General features: G+C 46.7%; 1 protein-coding gene across 1 annotated transcript; it reads left to right on the top strand.

Moving 5' to 3' along the window:
• The first annotated feature begins 170 nt into the window (after positions 1–170).
• setbp1 (SET binding protein 1) lies at positions 171–25,095 on the top strand. The gene is given in 8 exon segments (XM_084694856.1): positions 171–286; positions 1,066–1,616; positions 11,644–12,017; positions 12,917–15,039; positions 15,042–15,240; positions 15,322–15,529; positions 17,423–18,416; positions 21,528–25,095. Coding segments are annotated over 7 exon segments (4,749 nt in total). The 5' UTR covers positions 171–286; positions 1,066–1,208; the 3' UTR covers positions 21,971–25,095.
• The last annotated feature ends 1,382 nt before the right edge of the window (positions 25,096–26,477 follow it).

Raw genomic sequence — 26,477 nt, 5'->3', positions numbered from 1 at the left:
AGCTGGTATAGCATTTGCGGGCGTCAGGGAGCTGCTATTGAAATGCAGGAGACTCACGGAACTTCCGGGACACTGGGATGTCTTACATTGCGGTTTTCCAATTGGTAAAGCCTTGTCTGGTGAAGGTGATGTCTTTATCATTTCTGGCTCCGAATTGTCGACAGGGGAAGCAAAAACATGCTAGCTTGACTGAGTAGCCTACTCAGGTCAAATACTCCTACCAAGTTCGAGAGAGATACCAACTTGGGTTGAATGCCCGAGGACCTTGTCTGAAAATGCGCCCGGGGTACGTTTGCATTGGAGTGCTGTCATTCAAACCCTGCTCGCCTTTACCCAGTTAAACTTTGCGTTTAACGCTGATATGTATACACTGCTTTCTAGAGGCGGGATGTCGTCACTTTGCCGTAACATAATCGAAATGCATTGTGAGAGATGTAGTTTATAGTCAATGCATGCAGTAAAGCTGCCTACACTTATTTCAATACACCATTTAAGCTTCCACGGGCCACATAAAATGACGTGGCGGGGCCTGAGTTTGACACATGTGATATATAGCCTACTGAAAGTATCCACTTTATATTGCATTCTGTTAGCTAGCCAGCCCCTTTGAAAGCACCTGAATATCAGATATGCGAATGCTTTTGTTAATTGCATTAGTTCAACATATTTACTTTGCAGAATGGCGGCAAATTATTTGATGTCGAAATGCTTATCCAAACAATGTCAGTCGCACGTTGGATTTTAAAGACAACACATGCAGAATATGAACTTTGCAGAGTGCCCGGTTCTTGAGCTGATCGTGGGAAACCCATTCTAATTTGTACACACACATACAGAGAGATTCCTGGCATTATTAGAGAGATGTTACGGAAATGATGCAAGTTTGTCAAACTTAGCAACTAGGCCTATTAGTTAAAATAGCATTTTGTAAGCCCCTGGGGAATACCCTAGCGGGCAGTGGTCTGCTTTGCATGTTAAAAAGCTGCACATTTTATATTGCTCAAATATCGCCCTGTTCTCATTCTCTCCCTGTCTCTTGCAATTTCTCCCCCTCCCTCTCTCCAGCCTATCTGTGGATGGTACCAGTGGGTCTACCAGCCCAGCACCAGTAGCTGACCCTACTACACCAACCCAACAGACTCTCTGCACTTCTATTGGCTGGCAAGCTACTGCTTCACCCTTCCTGATTGGTTCTTGCAAGAGCATTGATGGAGCCAAGGGATCTGGTTGGCTCAGTGCGATCAAAGGAGGTGGAGATCGAGGAAGACAGGGCGGAGCCCAATCAAGAGGACCAGGAAGTAATTGGCTTGGTGCAGGGGAACGATGTAATTGACCACATCATTGGCGAACGCTGGGCAACCTCTGGGGAAGGGGAGGGGCTAGAGGAGCCGGGGGAGGGACTTGAGGAGCAAGAGTTTTCCATCAAGGAAGCCAGCTTCCAGGAAGGTAGTCTGAAGTTAAAAATCCAGACCACCAAGCGGACCAAGAAGCCCCCCAAGAGTTTGGAGAACTACATCTGTCCTCCTGAGATTCGCCTGATAGGAGAGAGAGGTCCGCGGGGGGGCCGTGGGGGGCGACTGGGGCATGAGGAGGAGCGAGGGCCACCCAGGAAGAGGGTAAGAAAACTTCCTGTTTTGCTGTGGCATTGGGATTAGTGGGAATCACCAGGAAAAGGCTTACTGTACAGACCTGTCGAGCTGGTATCACTTTCTGTCTCTCTCTGTTTTTGTCTGTCTCTCTTTGTCCTTCTCTCTATTTCTCTGTCTCACTCTTTCTGTCTGTCTCTTTCTTTCCCCCCCCCTCCTACTCACTTCAGCTCTCAGCAGCTCCTTCGCTTCCTTGGCAACATAGGGTCAAAGTTCGCCACGTAATTGAAACCAGTCATGACTAGCTGAAAACACACACACACGTACACACATACACACACAGGAGCTGAGAATAGGGCTGACATCAGCATGTGACAGCTGGTCTCTGCTCTATCCATTTGTGGTCACAAACCTCTCTCTTTTCCCTACCACACACCTCCACCCCAGTTCTCCCTCTATAAGAAACTGAAATAATAGTTACAAATGTACCATATGCTGTGTGTCTAACAGTCAGACAGGTCAATGGGGACCTGAAGTGTTTTCAGAGTTGTATTACACCATGAGTCTAAGCCTCTAAAGTGATATAATACTACTGCTTGATCTTCTGACAGCCCATTGTTATGATCATGTGTCTGTCTGTCTGTTTGCCTGTCTTCCTGTCTGTGTATCTGCCTGCCTGCCTGTCAGTCTGTCTTCCAACATGTCTGTCTATTTTTATTAATGTCTGTCTGCCTATCAGTCTGCCTGTTTGTTTCTCCAACTGCACATATGTTGGATCAGTTTCAGCCTTGCAAACCCCTCATTCTCTGTGTCCCACCCTCCCCCTCTCTCTCCATCTATCCCCCTCTCCTTCTATCCCTCTATCACCTGCCAGGCCAAAAGCCTATCAGTGTAATGCAGACGGGGGCACTGGAGAGGAACAGGTTAAAGAGTGTGTGTGTGTGTGGTGTTTGGGTTAAATGCTGTCTTTGTGGTGGTGGTGGTGTGCGGGGCGGGGGAGGGGTATCAGTTGGGGGGTTCTGGCAGGGAGCAGATGGACAGCTTCTCAGTTGTATTGTGTCTGGAGCTGCTGCTCTTTCTCTCTCCCTCTCCCTTTCTCTATCTACATCTTCCTTTCTTGCTCGCCCTGTCCCCCTCTCTCTCTCTCTCTCTCTCTCTCTCTCTCTCTCTCTCTCTCTCTCTCTCTCTCTCTCTCACCATCTCTACATATTCCTCGCTCACTCTATCCCTCTCTCTTTACATATTGCTCTCTCTCCCTACCTCTCTCCCTCCCTCTCTCCCTCTATTTCTCTTTAACTCCCTCTTTCTTTCTGTCCCTCGTCCTTTCTTGCTCTCTCTCTCTCGTTGTAGTGGCAGATGGTGGTGGAGATGAGGCCAGAGTGTGAGTAGGAGGGAGGGAGGAAACAGGGGAGGTAGGAGGGGAGGGAGGAGGGGGAGGCAGGCATATGGAGAGCCTGGTTAAGGGGCCCCCCCTTAGAAGGGGAGACACAAAAAGAGAGGGTCACTAAGGGGGACTCTAACGGAGAGAGAGAGAGGGGTGGGGGGCTCTGGAGAGGGTGAGAGCAGAAAGGATGCCGTACACACACACACTCACATTCAGCTATGATATGTGAGATTGTTACTCTGGTTATCTGTCCAGGCCCCAGAAGGTGCCAAGCAGCTCCTTAATGAAGTTCTCTATTTGTGGACAAAGATAAGACCTAGCTTCTCCACACTTCTAGGGGATGAGTGTGTTTATTTTTGTGTGTGTGTTAGCGTGTTATTTTGCCTGTTCTGGCAGTGGTCTGACGCATGTATTGTCTTTACAAACCTTCTCAGTGGTCTCCAGGCTGAGTGTGTGGTTAGTGTATGTGCTTGTCATGTTCTTTTGATGTGAGTATTCATCCCCTGTTGGGATGGTGGTTGGTGGCCTGTGGGACTTGATGAGCTCCTAAAAGTGATCGTGTGTATTCATGTGTGTATATGTCTGTGTGTATGTATGAGTGTGTCTGCCTGCCTGTTTTTCTGTGTGTGTGTGTGTGTATGCATGTGTCTGTATGTGTGTCTATGTGAGTGTCTTCCTGTCAGTATGTGTTTAAGTGTGTGTGTATCTGAATGTCTATGTGTATGTGTATCTGCGTGTATGTGTGTATCCATGTGTCTCTATATGTCTGTGTGTGTCTGAATCTCAAAGCTCTTCTTAGCCTCTGGACTGTGTTTCAATGTGTTTTAGGGGGGATGGGCAGATACAAGGCTGTGTGTGTATGTGTGTGTGCATTTGATGGAGGGGGGGGGGTCTCTGAGTGATTTAGCACCACTGAAACACCAGCTGTCCATCTGCCCCCCCCTCCCTCCACAAACACGTACATATACACACATCCATGCCCACTCTGTCTCTCTCTTTTGCTCTCTCTCTCTCTCTCTCTCTCTCACACACACACACAAAAAAACCGCCATCTCACACCTTGTCTCTGTGTGTCTCTCTTTTACACACATTCAAACACACGCACACATAAACATACAGACATTCTCACAATCTCTGTCTCGCACTCTCTTTTTCTCTCTCTCTCTTTCTCTCTCTCACACACACACATCCTGAACCTCATCCAGCAGTTCTACCTCTCACTGAGAGAACAGGGCTGACACACAAAGACACACAGAGACACAGAGACACCATGTTACACAAAGAGAAGGACTGCTTCCTAATCAGCTGGGCTTCTGCTGTGTGCTGCGGACAATGAATGACTATGCAAGGTCAGTCCTGGTGAGGGCTCAGTCACACAAACACACACACAAACACACATCAACACACATTCCCAAACACACACTCACACACACACACACTGCTAGCTGAAGAGAGGAAAAGTCAACTCTGACCCTGTGTGACCATAGGGCAGAGGGAGGTGGATGGCTGAACTCTGGAGTTGTACTGGACAATCGTGTGTACGTCTCTTTTTGTGTTCTAGTGCAGTGCTTGAATGAAATACTTTTATGATCTGGCAAATCATAATGATCTGGGTCTTGGAGTGTATCCTGCCCCGATGAAGAATACCATATTTGAGTGAACCAACATGGTTCAACATGGTGGCAAACGTGTTTATATAATTTTTTGCAAACCTGAGCCAAACTTCATACAGAGCCCAGTTCAACATAACGAGTCACAGACAGACAGACACACAGAGATTCCTACCTTCACAGTTAGATGTGTGAGGGAGTAGGGGTTAAGACAACTGATGTCTGGTTCATTTCTTCTTGCCCTCAGGGCTTTAATATGTATGTTTGTTGTGTTGTGTTTGTCTGTGTTAGGACTAAAAGTGGGTGTGTCTGTGGACCTGTTATGCTCCCCCTTTGGTTTCACCTGTATAGTTTATTCTGTTTAGTGATGCTTTGGTGGTGTTGGTGGAGTGATGTGTGTGCATGGGCATGTGAGTGTGTGTGTGTTTGGGGGAGGGGGGGGGTAGGAGCAGAAGGAGTATTGACTTTCACAGTGCATCACTTGAAGCTTAAGTGTGTTTGTCAGTGAAATAAGATCTTAACATCAGCTGTCTGACTGAGGAGCTCCTGTCAGAGGCACAGGCACAGGACTTACACTTACATTTAGTCATTTAGCAGACGCTCTTATCCAGAGCGACTTGCAGTAAGTACAGGGACATTCCCCCCGAGGCAAGTAGGGTGAAGTGCCTTGCCCAAGGACATCATTTTGCACAGCCGGGAATCGAACCAGTGACCTTCTGATTGCTAGCCCAATTCCCTATCCGCTCAGCCATCTGACTCCCCCCTGACTTATGCGTGTGTGTGTTAAGACAGACCAAATACTACAATGTTAAGGGAGACCTTGTGTTAATGATCCACTTGAACAAATCCACTCAGATTGTAGAGTCTGTATGTATGAGTGTGTGTGTATGTTTGTGTGAGTGTGGCTGGAATCCCTTGGTGCTTCTTTCCTCCCTCTGTTCTCCACTCCTGTTTTCAACCATATCTCAGTTTTTTGGGCAAGTTTTTGTCTCTCCTTGGGGTAGTGTGCAGCTCTACCTCTTTCTTCTCCTGGCTTCTCTGTAGTTCTCAGACTGTGTGGAATGCCACTCGGTGTGACCTTTCACCTACAGAGAAAAGGGGGGGCTGTGGGAGAGAGAGAGGGAGGAGGGAACACTGGCAAGTTTTACACACACACACACACACACACACACACACACACACACAAACAGAAACCACACAGGACTCCTTATCCAGTATTTGTTGCTCTAATTGCATGTGTGGGGGAGTGTGTATCTGTTTGTGTGTGCTTGTGTTGTGAGGGAGAGAGAATAAGCGATGTTATAAAGACAGGGAGAGAGAGCGTGGAGTGTCTTTTTGTTATTGTGTTGTGAGGGAGAGAGAGTGGAGTGTGTTTCTTTAAGTGAGTGTTGCGAGGGAGAGAGAGCGTGGAGTGTGTGTGGTAGTATAGTTCTGTCTTGTGGAGTATAGAGGGTGGAGTGCTGCCTCACACAAAGGCGTTATTGTTGATGAGTGGGGGCTGGTGGCCTTGCGAGCAGTCTGATTGGTTAAATTGTGCCTTACTTTGCCCACTTCTGTGACACTGAGGAGGTCATTATAGCAGCTTTGTGTGTGTGTGTGTGTGTGTGGTTGATTAGATGGATGTTTGTGTGTGTGAATGTGTGTGTGTGAGGAAGGGGCTACTCACCAGCAGCATGAAAGGAACAATCAGCATGTAATCACTGTAATAACCCTGCTAAAGCAGCTTTATTCACAAGTGAGACATGCCACACACACACCATCAATGGTGATACCAGGGATCAGAAAGGTATGCTTTGTATAGCATATGAATATAAACGTGTGCCTTTATGTGGTAATAACACACCCCGGTTTAAACAATCAGATTTTTGTTCAGAATTATGTCATCTGTGTCTGCTTGAAGAGTATCTAGTGGAGTGTCTAGTGGAGTATAGTCGAGTACAGTGTTGTCTAGTGGAGTATGGAGGAGTATTGTGTTGTCTAGTTGAGTATGGATGAGTATAGTGCTGTCTCGTGGACTATAGTGGAGTAAAGTGCTGTCTACTGGGAGTATGGTGCTGTCTAGTGGCCTATAGAGGAGTATAGTGCTGTCTAGTGAAGTGTAGTGGAGTAAAGTGCTGTCTACTGGGAGTATGGTGCTGTCTAGTTGCCTATAGAGGAGTATAGTGCTGTCTAGTGGAGTAAGGAGGAGTTACTGGAGTACTGTCTAGTGGGAGTATAGTGCTGTCTAGTGGTGTAAAGAAGCTTATAGTAATGTTGTCTGTGCTGTCTAGTGGGCGTATAGTGGTGTCTAGTGGAGTAAAGTGCGGTCTTGTGGAAGTATAGTGCTTTCTATGGCCTATAGAGGTGTGGGGTGCTGTCTAGTGGGAGGACAGTGCTGTCTAATGGCCTATAGAGGAGTATAGTGCTGTCAAATAGGTGTACAATTCTGTTTATTTGGAGGATAGAGGAGCATATTGTTGTCTAGTGAAGTATAGAGGAGTAATGTGCTGTCAAGTGGTGTAAAGAGGAGTATTGTGCTGTCTAGAGGACGTTTAGAGGATTAGAGTGAGTGTATAAAGTATAGTGCTGTCCAGTGGGCATACATAGTGGAGTGTAGAGGAGTATAGTGTTGTCTTGAGGAGTATAGGGACGTCTAGTGGAGTATAGAGGAGTATAGTGATGTATAGTGTGAGTATAGGAGATTTGTGCTGTCTAGTGTAGTATAAAGTATAGCGCTGTCTAGTGGCGTATAGAGGAGTAATGGTGATGTTCAGTGGAGTATAGAAGACTATATTGATGTCTAGTGGGAATAAAGAGGAGTGCTGTCTTGTGATATAGTGAGTGATAGTGAATATAGAGTGTAGTGGATTTGTCAAGGAGTAAAGTGGAGTTCATCATGTCTGTTAAAACACTACTTTGTTGAGTCCTTCTGTTGAAGGTCAGTGGGTTAATCTTCACAGTGCCCTAAGCCCTGTGTGTGAGAGGGGCATGGTGTCATCTCCACTCAGTAGCTACAAAAGATTCTACACACACACCACTATGTTACATACACCCTACCATGCAGCGACAAACACACCATCATGCAGCACACTCTGCAGTCTTTCTCACACTCTCCTTCCTCCTCCTCCTCCCTCCTCCTCTCCTTCCCCCATTTTCATCCTCTCTTCCTCCCCCCATCCTCCTTCTCTCCACCTCTCCCATCCTCCTCTTTTCCTTCCCCTATTCTCCATTTCTCCTCCTCTGTCCTCCTCTTCTGCTGCTCCTCCCTTCTTTTACTCTTGCTCCTTCTCCCTCCTGCTCCCCTTCCTCTCCTCCTCCATCCTCCTCTTCTCCCCCGTCCTCCTCCTGCTACTCCCCCATCCTCTTCTCATCCTGCCTTTTCCTCCTCCTCCTGTCATCCCCCCGTCCTCCTCTCCACCTCTCCCATCCTCCTCCTCTCCTTCCCCTATCCTCCTGTCTTCCTCCCTCAGTGCTCCACTCCTCTCCTCCTCCTCCTCTCATCCCTGGTCCTCCCCTCATCCTACCCCCATCCTCCTCTTCTCCTCCCGTCCTCCCTGCTGTGAGTCTGCTCAGGCGAATGAATGGAGCTCTTTATTCTCTGGAGAACCGGTGGGAAGAACGAGAGAAGGAGAGGGGGGAGGGCGGTGAGGGAGGGGTCCTGGAGGAGTCTGTGAGAGTGGCCACAAGATCAACAGTACTATAGCTTGTTTTCTCTCTCTCTCTCCTTTTTTCCCCTTTCTTTTCTCTGCCTCCACCCGTATAAGTGAGGCGGACACAAAAGCCTGTTAGTATTCATGGTGTTTGTTTGCAAAGAATGTCTGTGTGTGTGTGTGTGTGTGTGTGTGTGTGTGCATGCATGTATGTGTGTGCCTGGAGTTGTCAGATGCCCAGATCACAGAGAAACGGTATTGAATGAAGCTGGCAGGGTGTGTGTGTATGTGAATGAGTGAGTGTGTGTGTGTGTGTGTGTGTGTGTGTGTGTGATAGAGGGAATCATATCAATCATGCTGTTTTGGAGGGAATCTCAGTAGCCAGGTTTTGGGAACCTTGCCCACTCTTTTCACCCCCGTCCTCTCTCTCATGCTACCTCACACTCTTTCTTACTCTTTGTATCTTTCTTTTTCTTTGTCTCTCTCCTTCTTTCTCCCCTTCCCCCCCTCTTTCTCGCTCTTCCTTATACTATTTCCCTTTATTTTTTACTGTTCTTATTCATCCCTCCTTGTCTCACACTCTCATTCTTTCACTAAACTCGGCCCCTCTCCCTATCTCTCCCTCTCTCTCCCCCTCTCTCCCTCTCTCTCCCTCTCTCTGTCTGGACAGCTGCCCAGTTCTATACACAAGGAAAAAATGAAACACTCCAACCACTGGGCGTGCAGCCAAATACATGTAAAAGGCTGTGAAAAACTATTTGAAGGGCATTGTGTGTGTGTGGTTGTGTGAGGGAAAGAGAGAGAAAGCGAGAGGGGGAAAGGGATGGATTTGGGTGGGGCTGTGTTGGTTTTTTCTCATGTTTGAAAGAGCGTTAGTCAGAGTGGACCAGTGAGACAAGAGGAGGAAAATGGAATGGTGGAGGGGGGTAGATAAAACATCAAACGAAAATTATCCGTTTGACATTTCCTGAATAAAGTGCGACAACTTTGACACTTGCTATTCAAAAGTAGGCCACTTAAATGTGTCTGTGTTGGGTATGGATTAAGAAGTTAGTTTGTGGGTAAGGATGTACCGATATTAGTGGGAAAATAGGTGAAGTAGAGATGGAATAACGATAGATAGGAGGGAATTTAAGGTAAAAGTTCTCTTTCTCTCTCTCACTAGTGGTGAATGTAGTGTGAGTCTGTCTCTCTCTCTTTCAGGCCGGGCCTAAGGGCCAGTCGGCCTGACACAAAGCGGAGGGCCGACAGCCAGGGGGCATTGTAACGGGGGAAGATAAGAACGATTTTATGGGCCCTGGTCAGACAAGGGGGCCGAACAGAACACAATACTTTTGTGTATGATTTTGATTTTGGGTCCCAAAGTACAAATTAGCCAGGGGCCCCAGAAATCCTAGCGGCGCCCCTGCTGACAGCACCTTAGCTGCGATAACCATGTATCACAGACTGAAACCGAAACTAAGGCAATATAAGAGATACACTCCAATTTACATTATTTGTATGTAAAAAAAAATTATGTTCAACATACAGCCTGCCTTGCCTGCCTTGCTAAGCAACACAAGCAGCTAGTACACCGTTATATAAATGTCATTAGTTGGCATTTTTGGGGGTGCTTTGCTAGCTAGCTAACTTTGTAAACTTTTTCAGGTTACCCTTAAATCTGTCAATGTTGTTAGCGAGCTAACTTTGTTTATTAGCTAGTTAACTTTCATAGTTTGTTACGCCAACAGAGACGGACTGATACTGAATTGGAGGATCACAGGATTAGACATAGCCATATATACCAGTATCAAAATCCTTGAGGGTTTAGGTTGGTTGAGGGGCAGTTCTATGGGCGTATGTGAAGCCCTCTGTGACATGCTTGCGTGTAAAAAGGGCTATACAAATAAATTTGATTTGATTTGATTTGATTTATCAGATTGGTTGATTTGAACTACCTATTTTATTAACATATATATAGTATATACATGTTGGTGTCGCACACAAGTTCAGTAGCCATTGGCGGCTCACAACATCCATCTTTTAGTGAGTCGGCTGCGTACAATAGTGCAGTAGTTGTTGGTGGTGAATACTAATGCAGTGCTGTTGTGCTCATCAAGGCAGGGAACACATTTATATATTTATAGGCCTATTTTGTTTATGCAAACTGCTCATCCAAACAACTACACACCCAACACAGCACATACTTGCAATACACCAATTGATTTCTAGATACTAGATATTTGGTTCTCTAGATAATCTAGCCACCGACACATAAACACACAGACAGACAGAGATTCCTGCATTTATTGTATACATACAAACACATACTGTACAAACATGAGTATATATAAAGACTACATATACTCACTGTACATTCAAATAGTCATTGCGTAGTGTGAATAAAACAAAAGAAAAGGTAATAAAATAGAATTCAAATAGAAAAGATGTTATGCTTACGCATCATATCTTGTCTTTCTCTCTGTTGGTCTCTCTCTCTCTGTCTCACTCTTTCTTCATATTTCTCACTGTCTCTCTTTCTGTGTCTTTCTCTTTCAGTTTCTCTCTCTTTGTCTGTTATTAGACACCAGGTATTAGTAACAGTAATCTGAGAAGGCGTCTGTATCATGTGTCTGTCATCCCACCCCACTGTCCCTTGTCTCCAGTGTTACCACACACACAAGAACACACACAGACACTCACAGAGATACACATACACTGACTGATACAGACACACAAATACACACAGTGACAGATACACGCACACATACACGCATGCTGATAGACAGACACATGCATGCACACGATGGCAGATACTCACACACACACACATTCAGGCATCTCTCAGATTCATCCCAGTGTGTCCTGGGAATAGCAGCCAACCCTGACAGTGCTGTGTGTACTTTGTAGATAAACAGTCTGTCTGGGTTAGCGTGTGCATGCAGTTTGTGTGTGTCTGTATGCTTGTGTGTGTATGTGTGTGAATGTGTGTGTGTTGTGTGTGTTTGCGTGTGCAGCCTGTGCTCCGCTGATAAAGAGCTAGCTGCTGCCAGTGAAACATGAGCTGACTACAGATGACTTGTGTAGGGCTCAGGAGAACGCCTGGGAGAAAAGATGGAGGGAATAGAGGAAGAGATGAGGAGAGACGAGGAGGGCTCTCCCATACCAAGGAGTGTGTTAGTAAAGTGGGTTTTGTGTTTGTGAAGTGAAGCCTTTGTGTGTGTGTGTATGTGTGTGTGTGTGTGTGTTATCCATCATGTTATAATCATGTTATTTTTTGAATAATAAAGGTAGTCTTTTTATATTTTCACATGGAGTCTCTGTAGACAATCATGTAAGAAACTTGGGAAAAGGTATAGACAGCTATTGTGTTATGCAGAGAATGAAACTCATATCACAGTAAACATGACATTGTGTGTGTCTTTGTGTTTGTGTGTGTGTTCTTCTCTCTTCAGACGTATGAGCGACTGTTCAGAGCAGTGGAGCAGAGAGAGGGCGGCATGCTACAGCTACTCGGAGATCACACACCACCCAAACACCAGCACACACACACACAAGCACTCACACACACACAGCTCCAGCTCACAAACCAACTGTCCCTGACTCAAACAAACCTACACACTCCAAACTGGGACATGTTCTCTCCGATCCCAGCCAATCACACAGACAGCTCTGTGGAACAGGCAGCCACAAATAGGAGTTCTTTAATTGACACAATCTACTCCCAGAGAGGCTCAGGAAGCCCCTCCCCTCTGAGGTCAATGACCCCTGATCCTCAGTTGCCTGTTGTAACAGATGCCAGCATCCTGAACCTCACCTCTCTCAGCAGGTATGTATGCTCTATGACAACATATGTGACAAGTGCTGGAATTTTTTTCTCCATGTAGTTTATGGTCATTTTTCAGTAAAAAATATATATATTTTTGTAAGCTTTCTAATGATGTATCATACATTGAAATCATAAAATATATTAAGGAGATATGCTTATTTAAATGTATTTAATTCCACTCCCAACCATATTCTGGACATCAGCATTGCAACTGCACTAGCTAGCTAACATAGCATCCGTTTGGTTAAAGGCATACAAATGCATGGCTGTCAATTCTATGCATGTTTAGCACATACCAGCAACAGAATATCATGAACATGCTTGCCTACATATAGATAGATGATCACACAGTCCTTAAACAGGACATATCGAAAGATACTAAACGTACTCAAGTACCGTAATTTTCGGACTATAAGACGCGCCTTTTGTCGCATTTTCCGACCCTGCGGCTTATATAACGGTGCGGCAAATCTATGGATTTTTACAGCTAACGGCTAATGGTTAAAACATGGGAGCTTCCTCAAGCAGCCATCACTTTCCCAACAATCCCCTCTGTGCACAAACCCTTACATATGGTAATTAAACATTAAAACACCTGCAGCTTATAGTCCAGTGCGGCTTATAAATGTAGAGATAATTCAATTTAGCTGCTGCGGCTTATATAACGGTGTGCCTTATAGTCCGAAAATTACGGTACTTCAGAACGTTTCACGGCCTAAGACGGTGTTGTGAATTGTGTAGGCTACATTGTTCACTTTCATCGTGCATGTACAATTCGATTTTAGAATTCATATTAATATTAGATTTCCGTTGTCAATTGTCTTACCAGCAGCTTTACATTTGTTACTTTAATAATTACTTTAGTTTTTAGTAATAATTAGCTCTCTCTCTCCCTACAGGGGGAGGGGTCTGCAGGAGGTTAGCGAGCAGCTCTTCGGGAACATCAAGAGGAAATATGGCAGGAAGGACTCCCAGAGGGTGCTGGGTAATACCCACAATGCCGAGCTGTGGGTGAAGCAGATAGAGACAGGAAGTGAGGGACTGCAGGATGCAGAAGAGAAGCAGAAGGTACGGAGAGAGGAGACCCAACAGCTGCTTCTGGAAGAGAGGGAGGAGAAGAGCAACATGGGGAGGAGAGGAGAAGAGGATGGCAGAGAAATGCCCATGCTAACGGAGGAGGGCAAAGGAAGGAAGAAGAGAATAAGGAAGGCTTTCCAGGAGTCATTGTCCGTGGAGGACCAATCAGAGCAGCTGCTGGATGCGGAAATCCCTGAGAAGTGCCCCCAAGGGCCCCCTGACCCCACAGTAGCATCCAAAATGGTTGCCAGAAATCGTGAATCTGGCCTTATAAAACGAGCTGAGCTGGATGCAGAGAGGGCAGGTAGAGGAGAGAATGGTGATAGAACAGAGAGAAGAGAGAGAAAGAGGGTGGAACCAGTCTTGAGCCAAAGCAAGAAGAAGAACTTTGCTGTCCGCCCTAGGACCAGCTATGAACCCAACCCCATTCTGCCTAGCTCCAACCCCACTCTGCCTTTCCCCAGCCCCAATCTGTCTAGTTATAACCCCACTCTGCCTAGCCTCAACCCCAGTGCCAGCCTTAGTCCCAGGCCGAGATCCAATCTCAGTCCCAGGCTTAGGCCCAGTTTCAGCCCCAGTCCCAAGACAAACCTTAGCCTCAGCCCTGGAACCAGCCCTAACCTAAGCCCCAGCCCCGGACCCAGACCTAACCTAAGTCCCAGTCCCAAACCTAGACCCAATCTTAGTCCCAGGCAAAGACCTTCCCTTAGCCCCAGTCCCGGACCCAACCTTACCCCCAGCCCCAATCCCAGGCCCAACCTTAGTGCTAGTCCTAAACCCAGGCCTAACCTTAGTCCTAGTCCCAGACCCAGGACCAACCTTAGCCCTAGTCCCAGACCCCGGCCCAACCTTAGTCTCAGCCCCAATCCTAGACCCAACCTTAGCACCAGCCCCAATCCTACATGCAACCCTAGTCCCAGACCCAATCATACACCCAACCCTAGTCCCAGACCCAGGCCCAACCTTAGCCCCGGTCCCAGGCCAAAACCCAGGCCCAACCTTAGCCCCAGTCCCAGGCCCAACATAAGCCTCAGCCCCAATCCCAGGCCCAACCTTAGCCCCTATCTCAGTCCCAACCTTAGCCTTAGTCCCAGCCCAAGGGCCATCCTTAACCCAATCTCCAGGCCCAGCCCCACTCCTACTCTAAGGCCAACGAAGGCAAAAGATAGGTGGTCCTATCTGAAGGCGAGGAGTCCTCCTAGCCCCAGTCCCCGGGACAGTATTGACCCTCCCTCTGCCTTGTCTGACCCCCCCTCAGCCTTCCCCATCACCCCCTCCAGCCCCCTGTACACTAACACCGACAGCCTGACCGTCCATCCCCCACCAAAGAGGAAAAGAGGACGCCCCAAAAAACAGCCCCTCCTAACAGTAGAAACAATCCATGAAGGCACCTCAACCTGCCCCCCCAGCCCACCTCACTGCCACTTCAACGCAGGGCTGGGCCGTGGACGGAAGACCCACTCTCTAACATCACTAGCCCAAATTCCTTCTTCTAGTGCCAACCCTAATGGTCTGCGGCTGCCCCGCGGGAGGGGGGGCCATGCCAGGCAAGTGAAGAGGCTGAAGCTGGGCAAGGTGCAGAGCATCCTCAACGAGATCCTGTCAGGCTCCGCGCATAATGGCAGCCTGGTGCTGAAGTCATCCTCGGCTCCAGTCACGTCGGCTATGACAGCTGTGGCCTCGAGCATCGAGGCCCGTCTGGGCAAGCAGATCAACGTTAGCAAGAGAGGAACCATCTACATTGGCAAAAAAAGAGGCAGGAAGCCCCGGGCCCAGGCGCAGACTAACCCTCTCAGAGCCAGTACCTATGACAACCTCCTAGTGCCTTCCACCCCACCCACCAATTCTCGCCCACACTCTTTCCGGCCGGGCCTTTATGAGGCCTCCATGCCCAGCCTGCAGCCTGTCTCTGCCCTACCCTCAAAGCCCTCAGGCAGGGGGCTCTGCTGGGCTGGAAGCTGTCCCCACCCCGCCTGCTGGCCCACTCACCCTCTCATCTAACAGAGGGGGCATCGGCCAAGGAGGTAACGCTGTCTCCCATCAGCGAATCGCACAGCGAGGAGACGATCCCCAGCGACAGTGGTATCGGTACGGACAACAACAGCACGTCCGACCAGACTGAGAAAGGCCCTGCCTCCAGGCGCAGGTAGGCTCTGCCGGCGGTTCGCTTATCTGGTTGATTTGTGCATGTGGTGGTGACCCTAAAATTGTGTTAACATTGTTACAGGTACTCCTTTGACCTGTGTGGCCTGGATGCTGCAGAGGCTGCAGTTCTGGAGGCGTCCAGCCGAGCCAGCAGAGGGCACTGTGAGAGGCAGGTGGCAGTGGTGGACAGTTTCTTGTCGCAGCAGGAGAAGAAGCAGAAACACCACCGTAGGAAGAGGAAGTGCCTGCAGAGTCGTGACCACTTACACTTCCTGTCTGAGCTCGAAGAGGTCAGCCAAAAACTTCTCAGCCCAGAACTTCGCTTTTCTGTTATGCTGTCCAGTAAATTAAGGGTTTAAAGGCAGGGTTTGTAATGTTGAAACACACGTTTTGTCATATTTTCTGAGACAAACTTCCCATCCTGATAAGTAACCAATACATCAAAAGGTTTGACTGTAAAATGTTATAAATCAGTGGGTGTCACAGGACTGTAATAAACACGACCAATCATTTAGTTACAGTTTTTCACAATTGCTAAAACACTAAACCTCATTCTCTGAATCAAATGTTCAGTGAACTAAGCCAATTTGTCAAATCAGACACTCTTGGCAAAACTGTAAACACACTTTCATTCACTAGACACATTTTACACTGTGATGCACTTGTGCTGCAAAATGGTAAACACAGGCGGCGGCAAACAGTAAACACAACTACAACACAGTTGTCATCTGTAAAACACAATGACTCAAAACTGTTCACACTTGTTTCTAATGCTGGTTTGGGACAATGTAAGCTTTCACCGTGGTGTCCGTGTACAAGAATAGTTCAACATCAACCAATATTTTTTACTGTAAATGTTAATGTTTGCCTTTCACCATACAGCCCTTTTCTCAACCCAATTGAAGAATTTTTCTCTGCATGATGGTGGAAGGTGTATGACTGAAACCCATATACCAGGGTACATTTCCTGCAGATAAAGGAATTGGCCTGTGGTAACATACTTGTGGAGTGTTTTCAAGGCTGGATCCAGCACACCAGAGGGTTTTTTCTTTGTTCTTTGTTGACAGTACTAAGTTGTGATGGTTACTGTAATATTTTCAAATCAAATTTACAGTATTTGCATAGCCCTTTTTACAAGCAATGTCACAGAGGGCTTTACATATGCCAATAGAAGTGCCCCTCAGCCAACCTCAAGCTTCAAGGAAAACAAGGAAAAACTCCCAGAAAAAATGTAAGAAACCTTGGGATGAGCAATTCAGTGAGGGATCCCCTCCTCCAGAGACGGTTGGTGAAAGAGAGGTGCAGAACACAGGCTAATAGTCATACAGCAGGAAAGTGTCAATGGGTGTTGAAACAACAAAATCCAGTGTTTCAAAATCCATTCTTTATTACTACAGTAAATTAATTTACAGTGTAAACATAAACAAATTCTTCTTTACATGTAACTACATGCCCTGGATGCTGTGTTCTCCATTTTTTTGTGTTGTGTCTAATGATTGCTCCATAGTGTTTATATATTGATTGGTTGTGTTTATGATCTGAAAGCATAGTTAAATTTTGAGCACAAGTTACATGGTTTAAGAGCGAGTGTTTGATTTTGCCAGAAGAGTCAGAGGTTTTGGAAATTGAGTTTGAATATTTGGTTTTGTGTTTACAGTTTTGAGAAAATGGTTGACTGTTTCAAGAAATGTGTTTTAGCAGTTGAGAAAAACTGTAACGATTGGATGTCTGTCTACTTACCTACCGGCAGTGTCAGACATGTGTTCATGTGAAGTCATGTGTTTTGGGGGAGTGGCTTTCAAGGGAGGGGGTGAATCTTTTCAAACGCATACCAAAATTTCTAGGTTTGCAAAACAAACCGATCCTACCTTTAAGGTTTTAAGGTGTGCATATGTATCCAAGTGTGTATGTGTGTGTCTGAATGTGTGTTTCTGTGTGCTGAGTTGTGTGTGTCAATCAGAGTGTTTGTGTTTAAGGGTATGTGCGTTTATAAGTGTGTGTGTCTGTGTGTTTGGTGTGTGTGTATCAGTGTGTGTCTGTGTGTATTTTGATGTGTGTGTTTGTAACTGAGTGTGTGTCTATCGGTGTGTCTGTGTATATATCTAAGTGTGTAGGTGTGTATGTGGATCTGAGTGTGTCATGGTGCGTGTGTCTATCTAATTGTGTGTATTTCTGTGTGGTAGGTGATGGTAAAGATGCAGCAGCTGCGTGTGTCTCATCGACGCTCAACCTGCTACTCTCAGCAGTCTTACCCCTCGATCTTCCACCACTACTACCCTCTGACCTTTCACCCCTACGCCTGCGACTCCACTCCCTACCTGCGCCGGAGTGCCCAACTCAAGGCCAAGAGGAGGCGTGGCCGACCCGCCAAGATCAGCCAGCCAATCCCGGCCAAGCTGCCTTTAGTCCAGGGCTATGGCTTTCCGCTGGGTGGGGGGAATTACTATGCAGCTCCCTATGCCATGCCTTACCCCCCCCCTCTGAGCCTGGGGTACTACTCTCCCCATGCCCCCCCCCTCTACCTGCCCACCCTGGGGCCAGAACCACCCTCGCCCTTCATGAGGCCGGCCGGCCCCCCTCCCAAAGCCTTTCACCCTGGGGGCCACACCAAGATCCAGGCTGGGGCCAAGATGCGAGTCTCCAGCACCCCCCTCCAAGGTGTTTCTGGTCGGGCAGAGGGGGCCCGGGGCTCCCTGGGGGCAGGGGGAAGCGGAGGTAGCTCCAGAGCAGTGGGGCTGGGAGGTGTTCGCCTCCACAAGAGGAAACACAAGCACAAGCACAAGCACAAAGAGGAGCCCCTCCTCTCGTCCAGAGACAGGAAGGAGTTGGGCGGGATCTTCAGCGGGACCCTGCTGAGTGACAGGCGGGAGATAGCCAATCAGAGCTCCTCTGTGTTTGTGGAGAAACAGAGGGGTGTTTCCAGGTCAGAGAGGGCTCTCTCTCTAGCTGAGGCCCATTTCCACTCACACCAGTTAGGGCAGCCAATGAGTAGCTTCTTGACCAACTACCATGGCCAATCACAACGAGCCTCTGAGCTGTTCTCGGATTCACAAGAAGAGGCAGTCAGTGGGCGGAGTCAGAGGAGGGGATTGGCGGTGTTTGGAGAGGAGGGGATGATGTCATTCAAAAACGCCAGGAAGGCTGAAGGTCCCATGTCTGATTGCAGCTCACTCACAGGTAGGTTACCATGACAATGCTTTGCTCATTTACTCACAAAGAGGGTACCATGGTAATACAACTCTCTCTAACTCACTCACAGGCTGTTTATCATGATTATACAAGGCCTCACTCATTCACTTACCTACAGGTTACCATAGGTACTATGGAATGTAACACTCCCTTTCTCATTCAATCAATCAATCTCACTGACTGACTGATTGACTGACTGACTGACTGACTGACTGACTGACTGACTCATTCATTCATTCACTCACTCACTCACTCACTCACTCACTCACTCACTCACTCACTCACTCACTCACAGGCAGCTCAACACATATATATAAATATATGTATGCACATATACAGTGCAAATACAGACACATACTGAATGGACAAATGCAGAAGTGTTTTCATGCACGTCATATAAAAAACTGGTACATGTACGTACAGGGGCAGAGTAGCTTTGCTGGAGTGTGTTTGGGTACATTCTGTATCCTGCAGTCTGGGAGCACATCTGGCAGAGAAAGAGAAAACGTAATGCATGGATGGAGACGACTATAATTCACCAATCTCTCCCATACCTCCCCTTCCTCTCTGCCTTCTCTCATGCCAGAGGCTGAGCCAGAGATATATTATTCCTGCAGGGTGATTGATGTCCTCCAGACAGGCTGTAAAAGGCCTGCCTGCTAAGGAGCTGGCTTCCAGCCAGCGGCTTAATGACGGGGCCTCGACCACTGGAGGGGAGGAGAGACCAGGGGTTCAGTTAGAATACAGCTCCCACCCCAAGGGACCTAGGGGGGGATTTCTCATACAGACTGCCCATTCGTATGTGGCCCTTCTCTTCTTTCCCCGTCCTTTACCGCCTCTTTCCCTCATGTTCCTTTATCTAAATTTCTCTCTTTCTATAAATACTTTCTCAACCTATCTGTACTCACAAAACCTGCCATCCTCTTTTTATCTGCCTGTTTCCCACTTAAATCCCCCACTTACCCCCCCCCCCCACCCCCCTGGCCTCTTCCACGGCTACAGCTTGACTTACTGCTTCACTTCACATCCCCAGCCCAATTAAAATGCACAAACACACGCACAAATACAATACACTCACACAGACACACACACAGATACAGACAAACACACGCACAAATACAATACACACACAACACACGCGCAGATACACACAAACACACGCACAAATACAATGCACACACAAGTAAATACATACAAACACAGGTACAGAGCCTCAGATAAGCATAATATAAGAAATAGAATATGATATATGATTGAATGCTTCTAAATCATTCCCTGCCAAAAACTGTCAATATCTGAGTGTGTATGCGTGTATATGTAAATGAGTGTGTGTGTGTGTGTGTAAATGTGTTTGGGTGTGTGAGCATGTGTTTCTACGCCCACTAATCAGAAGGTCTCACCGCAGACAGCAAAACCATTTGCATAAAAGCAGGTCATCCTCTAACTGATTTAATAAGGAGACACATGAACATACTCACCATACTAACCCATACACACACACTCTCATGCACTTACACACTCACTGTCTCATGCACATACACACACTCATGGATGTACTCCCCAAACACTGTCACATGCACACACACCAGCCACACACACACACCAACCAGCCTCTCAAATACACACATGCAGGGCTGGTCACCAGCAGATTGTATAGCTCTGCTGTAGAACAGCCTCATGGAACACTGAAGGTCATCGGTTTATGTTCCGTGTATGCAGCTCATAAATTCTTGCTACTTAGTGGTGTGTGAGTGTCAGTGTGGGTGGGTGGGAAGGTGCGAAAGTGGAGAACGCAAACCCTATTTGTGAAGGTAGAGGATGTAAGGCCTGTTGCGTGTGTGAAAGTGGAGGACATAAGGCCTGCTGTGTGTGTGTGTGTATGTGTGTGTGTGTGTGAAGGTAGAGGACGTAAGGCCTGTTCAAGAACCCTATGAAACCCTTTTAAGAACCCTCTGGGATTTTTTCAGAACCTTTAATGTGAAAGAGTTCTAGCTAGTTCCTTTGTTTGGTTGTACCTCAACCTAAAAAGGAGAGAAAGATTACTTGAATATCACTTGTTTAATTCTTTGAGGGGTGTTTCAGATTTTTCCTCCATTTTGGATTTTGGCAGTATTTCAGTCCTGGGAACCTTGCCCAGAGAGAGAGAGGAGGGGCGGGGGGGGGGGGAACAAGGGAGAACGACCAGAAAAAAGATAAAAGCAATTTTAGAAAGCTAGCAAAACAAAAGTAGAGAGGAGACAATGGGACAGTAAGCTGTCTGTGAAGGGTAACAGGTAAGAGGGGAAGATGGTGAGTCAAAGAGGGTTAGGGTGGGGAGGAAAAGGAATGAGGGGAACAGGGATTAATGAGGGAAGGGGTGAGGGTGGCAAGGAGGGATGAGGAGGCAGGGAGGTATGAGGTGGCAGGAAGGGACAAAGGAGACAAGAATGAGGGAGGCTGAAGGGGTGAGAGGGTAAAGGGCATAGTATCAAGTTTACCAGCCTGAAGGGAACAATATGGCTCCAGTTTTTCTTGCTCAACATTTCACTGCTTCTCAGTTCATGTATGGAAGGTGTGTGCATGTGTGGGTGTGCATAATTTTGTTTGCTTGTGTACGTGTGTGTGTGTGTGTGTGTGTGTGTGTGTGTTTGTCAGGCTGTGCCCCAGATGCAGAAAGTTTCTGTAATGGTTGTGTGTGTGATTGACAGCTGGGGGCTGAATGGCCCACATGAATATAGAGTAAATGAGCAGGAAGTTGTTTATCCTGATCTAGTCAAGGAGACTCGCCCAGGTTGTGAAGGACAGCTTTTGATCTTCACTTACTCCCATACTAGATTAATGGATTTTGATAGCATTAATGAATGATGAATTGATTACAAATGTGCTCTTTTCCTCTCCTCCCCCTTTTCTCCTCTCCTTACCCCTCCCCTTTTCACCCATCCTCTCCACTCCTCTCCTCGTCCTCCTTTCCTCTTCCACCTCTCCTTTCCTTCTCTCCTCCTTCTTCTCTCCTTGCCCCCTTCATCATCTTGTCTGCTCCCCCTTCTCTGCTTTGCTCTCCCCTCATCTCTTCTCCTTCCCCCTCCTCTCTACACACCCACTGCCTTCACCCCTCTCCAGGTAAGAGGAAGTACAAACGAAGGGAGGTGGAGGAGATCCAGAAGGAGGTGAGAAGGAGCTTTGATCACGTCCAGAAGATCCTGCGCGTCAAGCGGCTTCAGCGACAAGCCAAGACGGGGAACAACGTTGTCAAGAGGCGACCTGGTCGTCCACGGAAACGGCCGCTGGAGGAGTCTGAGCCCACTAGTCAGATGGAAGAAGACAGGGGAGATGGGAGGAGCCTTGGGATGCCAGTGCTTGAGAGGTGTGTCGATCTGCCAGGGAGGCGGAGTTCAAGGCCTGGCCCGGCCCCTCAGCCTCTTGAGTTCTCCAATCACGATTCAATCTCGGCGGCCATTGAGACGGTGGTGCACCGAGCACGCTCTGTAGCATCTCCGCTGGCCGGTGGTGGGAAACGCAGGGGCCGCAGGAGGGAGGAGCTGTGGTCTCCCACCAGCCAATAGGAAAGCAGCATAGATCTCAGGGAGCAAGATGGTGGGACCGTCCAATGGCTCCCCACGCTAAATCCTTTTGGTTTTCATAGTGTACTGTATGATCTGGCAGATGCTATCCAAGGACAAGTTTCGCTATCTAGGCATTACAGGACCAGAGGATGCTGTGTCTGGTCCTCCAAATTGTATGGTACTCCAGGATAAACTCATGTCTTATAGTCCTCTACCATGGTACCCTAGATCTGTAGCTCCTACATGCTTGTGTATGCTCCTTGTTTTTGACGTGGGTGACCTTTATTTCATAGGTGGGTGTGATTGTGGCCCAGTCTTTACCTCCACCTCTCACCCCGACAAACACCCCCCTCATCCTTCTACCCCCCATCCGTCTTCCCTCCACCCAACTCCTGCCCTGGGCTCCAACATCAAGGCAATATGAAGAATGAATGAACTGAGAAAGGGAGAGACGGATGAAGGGAGAGATGGACTGAGTGAGGGAAGAAGGGATGGAGGGAGGGGTGAGCCTGTTCCAGCCTATAACAGTGGGCAGGCTGTACATAGAGACATGTGACCAGTCATACTTCATTGGAACTAGGTGACCCGGCATATATTTACCAGGCCAGTTATACCTTAGACCTGTTCAACGATAGATCTGTTCTACCGTAGACCTGTTCTAACTTAGACCAGTTCTGCCTTAGACCTGTTCTGCTTTAGACCTGTTCTACCTTAGACCTGTTCTACCTTAGACCGGTACTATTTTGGACCTGTTCTACCTTAGACCTGTTCTACCTTAGACCGGATCTGTTTTTATCTTAGACCTGTGTTACCTTAGACCGGTACTACCTTGGACCTGTTCTACCTTAGACCAGACCGGTTCTATTTTAGGCCTGTTCTACCTGAGACCAGACCAGTTCTACCTTAGACCTGTTCTACCTTAGATCATGACAGTTGTGCATTGTTTCATAACCAAAAAACAGACAGGGGTGTGACGCAATAGAAGCTTGTTTTCAAACAGAATGAACTATATATATGTAGTCATTCATTAATTTGTTCATTCACTCATGTTTTTTATACCAGCAAAGTGGATGTGGGGCCATCTTGGTCACCCTGGAACTTGGTTTAATGCACTATGAAACAGCAGACACTTATATAAATCCAACACAGCACTTCCAGACCTTGTTCCAGGCCTGGTTGGGACCTTCTCTGTGACCCTGGGCCAGACGTGGCCAAAAATAGTCAGTATTTCAGAAAGAATACAAATATTGAGCCAGTATTACATTGGGAACTGTCTTAGTATGAGAGCACCCACCCCACTTCCTCCCCCCGTTTCCCCTGTGCCTTACGTTGGGTTCTTTTAGTGTTTCATGTCACCACAAGAGATGGTTGGAGATAGCACCTCCTTATCAGGATTGTTGACAGAACCCTGTATCTAGCTGTCCCGCCCCCCTCCAAAAACACCGACCCCTACTCCTCAGATCCTCATCCCTACAGGTACACTCCGAGGGTGCCAGTGGAGGTCGTTGTGGAAACCATGCTGTCTTATGTTGTTTGCTATGCACCAGGCTACGCCCAGGATATGACCTCATAAGGAGTGTCTGTTTTAGGTCCACCTTTTTGACAAATACAAATAGGTGGTCTTATTTAGTGACTACGAAATAATTAATGTAACCATAATAGTTAAAATTACCAGTAATAATTTGTAATAATCTGTGCAGAAAGTGACTATCATTTCATTGTATCTCTAGTTGCTGCAACTCTGCAGTACAGCCTTAATCTGATGTGTTTGTTGTAAATAGTAGCAATGTGTCCATTGTCCACTGGCCTGCTCGGATCTGGTTGGGCTCAGCCATGCTGGATCTGTCTCTGAAGAACTGACCAGTCCAGGCCAGTATAGACCAGTATAGACCAGTATAGACCGGATCAGACTAGCAACTATCTGTACAACAGTGCAGATAGTGTGTTTAGAACAGCCTTGCATTTGGAAACTGCTTCAAAACACAGCTCAACAGCCTTAGAAGCTCAGCTCATACTGGACACAGAAGAACATGTGTTTTTCAGTTAGCTAATGTTCAGATTTTGGAGGGTTTATTCAGTCAGTAAACAGATTAGTATTGGTCAGTTTTAATATACTATGTAACTATGTATAAACAAATGAACACCAACTGTCAGCATGGATAACCTAATCCCTGTGCTGGGATGTGTTGACTGAGGTTGCTGTTCAGTTTCAGGATTGGTGTACTGGTATTAGACTGGTGTACTTGCTCTAGACTGCTGTACTGGTTCTTGATTGGTGTACCGGTATTAGACTGGTGGTTTGGTTCTGGACTGGTGTACTAGTATTAAACTGGTGTACTGGGTTTTATTGATGTACTGGTTCTGGACTGGTGTAGTGGTATTAGACTGGTGTACTGGTTTTATACTAGTACTTTGCGGTTTGCCTGACAGTCACCGTCAGTGGCTTAAGGTCAGATCTGACCCCAAGTCAGCAGTCATCACATACCACACCCGGTCAACTTTGAGGAAACCAGTACATGTGCATTAACAGAGCACAAAGTAAGCTCTTCCACCTGTGTTGGCATATTTTGAGTTTCAATCTTTGAATATTTTTATTAGTCGGTTCCCCTTTCTTTGCATGCTCTATTTGATTGTATGCATAAATATTTTAGACACGGAAACTTTAATTATAATTGAAGCTGGAGCAAGACTTGTACATTGTTTGATATGTTTCTTTTTTGTAATGAATTTTTGATTCATAAAGCATTTTGTACATTGTATGAATATGAAAATCTGCAAATATTTGACATATAGAAATAAGTAAATACTTGGGCATGCATATGCATATATCCGTATGTGTTCAAATGTACACATATTTTGTACCTGCATTAGTTCATATACAGATATATGTCTTAAGCACATACTGTATACTTGCAATATATGTATGTATATTCATGTCCGTTGGCATGCTTTTGGTCATGTTTATTCTTCATGATCTTGTAGATAGTTTTTTTTTTTCATTTCTCTTTCCTGGGAGAGAAACGCTTGTTCCTCAGGCTGACAGCCCTGAAAACTTCTAGAACAACCATCCTTGACCTTGTCATGTGACCCATTGTGTGAAATAATAAATGACTTTATTAAGCTTATGATGTCATCCAACTGTCTTCAGATACAGTGGTGAACACAGAGATGTCCTCCTTTCCCTTCTGCTGGTCCTCCTTCTGCTTCACCCCATCTTCCTCTTTTTTTCTCCTCCTTTTATTCCTTCTCATTTTGCTCCTTCTCTTCCTGCTCTTCCTATTACCCTTTTTCCTGTTTTTCTTTGTCCTTCCCATTTCCTGCTCCTCCTTTGGTCTCCTCAAGGCTGGGTGTTTATAATACTCCTTTAATACGATAATATCCACCTGCATTGTGGTGCATCTGAGGGGACTGAATTAACTGACTGATTTAACTAACACACATCACCATCAGGAAGGGAGGATTAATGTGTAACATCACTGGTGCCAGCTGCTCCATCAGTACCACACCAGAATACTTGGAGACATATTTGGGCAGTTCACTGCTACCATGGTAACAGAAGAATTTAACTAGTTTGCAGCAGCCAATGATGAGGCACTAGCTTCAGCCAATTAGAGAGCAGCTTGCAGCCCATCCCATGCTGCAGTTACTAAAGGGCTAACACTGCGAAGACATGCATGTACAGCAAGGTATGTATTCATCATAGTAAGCGTATGTGTGTGCGTGCATGTGTGTGCTACTGTGTGTGTGTGTGCATATATGTGATAGAAATATAGTGGTAGAATTTAAGTGTTGAAAGGTGTATCCCCTCTCACAAGGTGTACGTGTGCATCATGTTTAGTAGTTCAGTGTGCCTGGGTAGATGAACTGCTTCAGACTCTGACTGATATCCATGTTAGAATATGACACCCACACATCCATTTGTCAAAACTAGTTCCTTCTTTTTTTACACTTCTACCTTCAGATGTGAATCAGCAACTTTTCAGGCACAAGACATTAGCTGCCAGCCCTTCATCCCTGCCTCTGTGTCTCCCTCCCGGTCCAATTTAGTCTGAGTGATTTCTTTCTTGAGACAGTAACTATTTGTGAAGTGAGTCATTCCCCTCTCTTTCTTTAACATGTGATATTTCTCAGACTCTTCCTCTATTTCTCTCACTGTCACTCTCTTTATTTTCTCTCTTTGTCTAGCCCCCTTGTACCATGCACCTCACTTCTCTATCATAAGATAGATGCCCTCTGCTGGTGAGATATGAATTGACAGCTTGCAGCCGCAGTCCCAACTCTATCCCCAGCCCAAACCCCAGCCCCAGCTCAAGCTCAAGTACCAACCGAAATCCCAACTAACACCCGCCCAAACCCCAGTCCCAGCTCCAACCACAGCACTTACCCAAGCTTCAGCTTCATCACAAGCCCAAACCCCAGTTCCAGCCCTGTTTTCTCGAGAACATCAAGCTCCAGCGCAATCTTTCTTGAAAATGTTAGACCATCTCCAGCTTGTGTTGCTTAGACA

Source organism: Hypomesus nipponensis, chromosome 28 (genome assembly GCF_054491055.1).
Source record: "Hypomesus nipponensis isolate SF chromosome 28, ASM5449105v1, whole genome shotgun sequence".
NCBI lineage: Eukaryota > Metazoa > Chordata > Actinopteri > Osmeriformes > Osmeridae > Hypomesus > Hypomesus nipponensis.
Note: the sequence above shows the minus strand (reverse complement) of the source record. Positions and strands in the feature narration are given on the sequence as shown.